The sequence below is a fragment of the Helianthus annuus genome, chromosome 13 (genome assembly GCF_002127325.2).
Source record: "Helianthus annuus cultivar XRQ/B chromosome 13, HanXRQr2.0-SUNRISE, whole genome shotgun sequence".
Classification (NCBI taxonomy): domain Eukaryota; kingdom Viridiplantae; phylum Streptophyta; class Magnoliopsida; order Asterales; family Asteraceae; genus Helianthus; species Helianthus annuus.
This window is the reverse complement of record NC_035445.2, coordinates 68073850-68080246: the sequence shown is the minus strand read 5'-3', so window position 1 is coordinate 68080246 and position 6397 is coordinate 68073850. Positions and strand designations below refer to the sequence as shown.

At 34.2% G+C, this 6397-nt stretch overlaps 2 protein-coding genes across 3 annotated transcripts in view; both read right to left on the bottom strand.

The window, feature by feature from the left end:
• Nucleotides 1-459: 459 nt before the first annotated feature.
• LOC110898050 (BEL1-like homeodomain protein 8) lies at nucleotides 460-5292 on the bottom strand. 2 transcript variants are annotated; one of them, XM_035981953.1, is made up of 6 exons: nucleotides 5060-5292; nucleotides 4783-4851; nucleotides 3349-4482; nucleotides 1392-1786; nucleotides 1246-1306; nucleotides 486-1096 (listed from the first exon to the last, which is right to left on the bottom strand). In XM_035981953.1, exons 3-6 carry the CDS (start codon nucleotides 4414-4416, stop codon nucleotides 623-625), a joined length of 1998 nt encoding a protein of 665 aa, XP_035837846.1. In that variant the 5' UTR covers nucleotides 4417-4482; nucleotides 4783-4851; nucleotides 5060-5292; the 3' UTR covers nucleotides 486-622. The 2 variants fall into 2 exon arrangements, with proteins under 2 accessions (XP_022000478.1, XP_035837846.1); XM_022144786.2 differs by lacking the exon at nucleotides 4783-4851 and having other exon boundaries at nucleotides 460-1096; nucleotides 5060-5288.
• LOC118485773 (glutathione S-transferase T3-like) overlaps nucleotides 4444-6397 on the bottom strand; it is a 26290-nt gene continuing 24336 nt past the window's right edge. The window contains exon 4 of the mRNA XM_035982220.1: nucleotides 4444-4482. Within this exon, the coding sequence (XP_035838113.1) occupies nucleotides 4444-4482 (39 nt within the window). The remainder of the gene's footprint in view (nucleotides 4483-6397) is intronic.

Here is a 6397-nt window from a genome sequence, read left to right as displayed (position 1 = left end):
TAATACACTTCTCACACTTCTTACACTTTGAGCACTTTTTACAGGATCCTCTACCTATATATATATATATATATATATATATATATATATATATATATATATTATTAATTACTAATATATATAAAGATTTAAAAACCATAAACACAAATGAACACGGACAAATACAAACGAACACGTTACCTAACGTTAACGCAGCCTCTGTTCATGTTTGTTTATTTAAACACTAAACGAACAAACTCAAACGAACTTCCCGCCGAACAGTTCATGAATTGTTCGCTTAATAGTCTGTTCGTTTGCACCCCTACTCTCGAGTACTGATTGTAGTTTTCATGGTGCTATAGTAAAACTAAATCTTACATAACAGGATTTATTTGCATACCTTGCTACTTCATACAAAAGTTATTACTATAAAAAGTAAAAGTGGTTGCTAACATAGAAACGTAACAAAAAAAAATAGGGTTTCTAAAACAAGCATAAACCGTTGATGATAACCAATTAATATGCCAATCTACCATTGCAGTAATTCTAATTAAATTCCTGAAATTACAATTATATATTTTGCACCTTGTAGGATTTCTTGATGCTAATGTAGTGTTTTTATCCCAGTGGAATTATTACAAAACTACCCCACAAAATCATGAATCAAGTGACCTCCGAAATGCTGTCGAAACTGATGTTCATGCTGCTGCAACTGTTGTACATGTTCCGCGTTCTGCCAGAGTCCTAACGTAAGCGAAACGGGCCCGACCCCACCTGCCTCAAATGCGGCTCGTGGGTACGGCATCATGTTTGTAAAGGATCGGTCCATTGTGGCTTGAGGGATTTGATAATCGGGCCTGGCCCGTTTCTCTTGATTCCATAGTTGCTCATTTGGTTCATTTTGACCGTTTGTTACCGTTAAGGCGCCAGAAGTCCTTGAACTCTCGGGTTGTTGCTTGTTTGTCATTGAGCCCATGTCCACACGGCTCGTGTCTTGACCGTCAGCTAGAGGTTTGTTTGAGCTCGAGGCGGCTAAGCCTTTTGTTTCAAGGGTATGTATTTCTTCAACCATCGGCTTCCATATGCGCACTCGTGCATTTATGAACCAGTTTGAAACCTAATATAATAACATTTAAAATTCTGTTATATATTTAGACCACATTTTTTGCATAAAAATCCTTTGCATTTTTTAACGGCTAAAATTACACCAAATCCCTTTGCATTTTTAACTCGTGTTTGTTGCATATTAAATATAGCAAACTTAACCTGATTTCTTGTTAATCCGGTTTGAGTTGCCAACATATGCTTGTCTGCATCCGAAGGATACCTAGAAAAAATAGAATTTTAAAAACATATATTGTATGAATTAAAAAATGCAAGTAAATATGCATAGAGAAAGCGTAGGGTTTTACGGGTGCAGAAAATGGTCAAATAACCAAGCTTTCAAAACCGAGACAGCGCGTTCAGGAAGGCCTCGTTGAGGCCGCCACACAGGTTGTTGGTTTCCTAAAAAGCCTGTTCCGCTACTAGATTTCCCATGTCTTTGCAAGTTATGTTCAATAGATCTCAACGAATCAGTTGCATTATTAGCATCAAAAGTTTTACTAGGAGAACACAAATCGTCAAAGGTTTTCTTCATTTGTGTGAGTTGCTCAGAAATGGCATTTTTCACAAAGTGAAAGTGTCGCGAAACAGACTTTAGAGCCAAAGAAACGTAAGGTGTCGCAGTAGCAAGCCCCGCAACTGTTTCAAAAGACGAAATCACCATTTGCATCTGTTGATGATATTGTTTGTATCTTCTGCATACCTTTTTGAAACATAACAAAACCATCAAAAGATTCAAAACGAAAAGGCGAAATTCATTAAAAAGAAGTCGCTAAACGATAGTTCCAACGACAGTTTGGTCAGTGGGGAAGATGTCTACTTGATCTTTGGACATGTAACAAAAAGTTTGATGGGATGCAAAACATAGCATGTGAAATCTCAATTATGGAGAGATTAGGGAGTTTGAAAGTGACCTTATAGTGGGGTAACTACAGTTTAAAGTTGGTTTAATTGGCCTTTTATTAGAGTTTTAATAGTTCCATGCATATTGCTAGATTATAGACCTTCCAAATATTCTCCTTTTAACTATTAATATTGTCGGATCGTTACGTTGAGGTTATTTCAATCATTTCACATGCTACAACTATTTCATGAAAACAATCACACTAATCCATGTAGCATAGAATTGCTTTGCAAACTTAAAGAATCTATGTTACTTATTCTACCACCACCATTTATGCAAAAAGAATATAAACAACACAAACATGTGCAACACCCAAAATGTACGTTTGGAATCACAAAAAGATTAACAAGAATGTCAACAAAACCGTCTAAAAACATAATAGCATCCATAATGCATAGTAAAGGAAGTCGATGAACAGGCATCAATCCTCAATGGACAAAAAAAATGGACTTTCGTCGGTCTAGAAGGACACGGGACACCCAGAGGTGGGGGCCTCGAGTTTCAAAATACATAATTTATTATTAAAAGCGGGCCAAGGAAAATTATATGGGCAAATAGATATGTGTGGCTATAAATGTAAGACTCTCCAATGGGCGCCGTTGAGGGGCGCCCACGTCACATGCGTGGCACCGCCTTTGGTGAAGAGCACCAGTGAAGCTCCATAAACATATTTTTATGGTTTCATTGTTTCAATTTGATTTCCAATGCTTTAGTGACTTGTACGCCAAAGTTTTGTAAATTTATGATTGTAATAAGGAAAATAACAAAAATCTGTAATGTCTTAATAATAAAAACATTAATAATTCGTATAGTCATTTATATTATACAAAATATTTTACTAAAATGGTATTTATTTATATAAATTATTATTTAATGAAAAGTATTTATTTATTATAAAAGTTAATTACAAATTTACAAATAATTTGATTTAATACAAAAAAAATTGATTATTGAAAATAAATATAAAAATGATGATGATGTGGAAATGTAAGGATGTTTGTAAGGTTGTAGAACAAATAGGTCTTTTTGAATGAAATTTTAAAACCTAAATGACAATAACATTGCAAATGCTCTTGAGGTAATGTTATGTTTTAATTTTATTATTAGGTTTTAAAATCACACATTGTGTTTAAATGAAACTATCAAAGTGAAACAATGAGTTTTTGAAAATTAGTTTTGATAGTAGCTTTTACCCAAAATGATTTTTTGAAAATTAGTTTTGAAAATTAGTTTTGATAGTAGCTTTTACCCTAAATCACATAACCACTTTAAATCATAATCCCCTTAAACCCTTTAAACCAAGAACTACATGAACACTAATGAATGTCAATATTCATAAATTAAAGAGTCTAGATTAATACCTCTTCTTGCATATATATCAACTTAGCCTTCTTATGATGAAACTCCGGGAGATACGACTCCGAAAGAGCGCTACTCCGGCCAGTAACATGTTCACTTGCACCATAAATAGTGGAAGACGATGCACCCGACTCACCCGAAACCCGACTCATTTCTTCTTCAAGAATCTTATGTGTGCTATCACATGTTTGAACCAACTCATGAGCACCCCCAACATCACAACTATCACTCAATAACTCTTGAGCAGGCTCCAAGTACTTCGAATTCTTAAGAATCGTTGCGTAACCCGTAAACGGGCCAAGCGGGCCCATACTCCTAAAACAAGACACACCCACCAACTGTTTCGGGTCTGAAATCGTTACATTCTCAACTTTCAACGGTTTCAAACCCGAAAGTAGGTTCGGGTACTCAGTCTTCGTTTGAGGAACGGATGATAATGACAAAGATAACCCTTGTGTGATATGACTATTCTCAATTGTACCATGATCATTATTATTATTATTATTCCTATTACCAACAAACCCTAACTGATCAGAACCATTCATCCAACAAGGTATAGACTGATTCATCTCCAACACATTCTTACTTTGATCAACATGTGATCCAACGGTGGCAGATGTCACAACTTCTTGAAGGGTATTTTGGTAAAACGGTGAACAACCAAACACTTGAATATTTTGCAACCCATTTTGCAAATCTTCATTATTATTATTATAACTTTGATCAATATTCATCGGAGCAACAACACTCCACTCATTCCCACCGGTTTGCAGGTTACCTTGACCCGAACCCGTACCCATACCCGACCTGGAGCCCGAACCGGAACAAGATTCTTGATCTACAAAACCATGGTTAGGTTGTTGTAACATAGCAATGGAATTAAGCATTTCTTGAGGGAATACATTCGGGTCGTACGAAACGGGTCCGTATCTGGGTCGTGGAGCTTCGAAGTTCGGGTCTTGTGGTAACTGTTGGTGGGTCGGGTCGTCGGAGTTTTGCTGAAACCTTAACTTATGTCGCCGGATCTTCTGGGCTACATGAGATTCCGTTCTTAAATTGTTCATATCCATTAAACTCACAAAATTTGTTACAAAAAGTTATAATATAATAACTTGATTAACAACTGTCAAAACTTCCTGCATGAAAAAAAAAACAGTTTAAACAATGTAAAATTAAGTTAAGTTTCATCTATAAACTAGTTTTATACCGTCTGGTGGTCCGGTATTTTAATGTAATAAAATGTCGAAATTCTAAAGAAATTTAGAGTAAGTTAAAGATTCTATAAACTAGTTTTATCGTCCTAAACTAATTTTATACCCGTCTAGTGATATTGTATTTTAATGTAATAAAATAAAATGTCAAAGAACAACTTATTTAACAAAAACCCTAAGTTGAAGATTTAAAAATCTATGAAAATCATGTAAAGATTTACTTACAAGTTTGCTGCTGTTAGGTTGTCGGGTATTTTAACGTAATGAAGTGTTAAGACTTCATTTCTTTATATTCTAAAACAAATTATAGGAAAAATCAGAATAAGATTTAAATCAAAGTATAACTTATTTAAAAAAAAAAAAAAAAAAACCCTATTAGTATAAAAGTTTTAAAATCTATGAAAATCATGTAAAGATTAAGTAACAAGTTATGTAACAAAAACCCTATTAAGTTAAAGATTTTAAATATAAAATATAAAAAAAGATGTAAAGATTTACTCACAAGTTAAAATATGAGAATGTTCAGTGGCCGGAGAATGTTGAAACGACGTCGTCGTCGATGGAGGAGGAGAAAGAAGAAGAAGAATAAGAGGAGAGTGTGAAGGACAATGATTGCAAAGGTGATAATGAAGTGCAGTTGGCTTTTTAGAGTGTTACAGACAGACCTAGAGATTTAACGGCGTTACGATGATATTGGATTGCCTGCGGCGGAGTTGACGGGGGTTGGATGGATGGATGGTAAGAAATGCCCCTAGTCGGCTATTTAATTACGAAAGTGGCATGATTACTTGCCTTTTTGTAGGGGCCATGTGGATTTGACGTTTATTAATTAATTGGGTGTACCTGAATTCTGGTTTAGTGTATTTTTCTCCACTTTGTAAAATGTTGGACTCTTTTGTAACGTTTGCTACCATGGTTTTGGGTTAATTCACGTGTGTGTATGTATGTATGTTCGAATTTATTAAATAAGGCGTTTTTTTTCTTTTTTGCCGTTCAAAAAAAATAAGGCGTTTTTTTAACGACAGATTGGTCAACTTATTAATATTAACTAGTAATAAGAACCACGCGTGTTGCAACGCGGGTACTTCGCAAATATGGAACGAATTAGTCCAAGCATTATGTGATGTGTAAACTATATGAAAACGCACGTTTTGACGTATCCAATTGAACTCAATGTATCATATAGTTGCATTGCGATTATATCAAAACGTAATGTAAATCGAATTTAAATCTTACAATCATAACGTATTATACGCGACCTAACTAACTCGAAATGCTCATCCTAGTACCCAATGCTCATACCTATTTTTGTCCTATTTGATTTATATTTTAAAAAACTTAGATACACAAATTATATGTTAACCATACATGGAATTTTACTATATATAAAGTATAAACAAATCATATGTTAACCATATAGGGCTTTACTATATAAAACTTCAAGTAAAATATAATAAAGGGTTATTAAATTTAAATAATTTTAGCTTTCACTTACCGTGCCACTAAACTTGCCCTATTTATTGACCTGAACATAACCCCATGTGAGACAAATATTTTTCTTTTAGACTATGCGTAGTGGAGAGGTTGAATAATGCCCTCATCCATGGGCATTATGTGACACGTGTTATCCTAGTCAGCAAAGAGGCATTGTGGGGCGTTTTTCACAAATGAGCGTAGTAGGGATAATGCCCAATAATGGCACATCAATCATTAATTTTTTTAATTAAAATTTAAAACCAATAAAATTCATTAAATAAAAAACATTACATTGTTAAATAAATTAAAAAAAAACGAAATGAGAAATAAAAAATTACAATGCTAAAAGAAAGAGTAGAGAAAG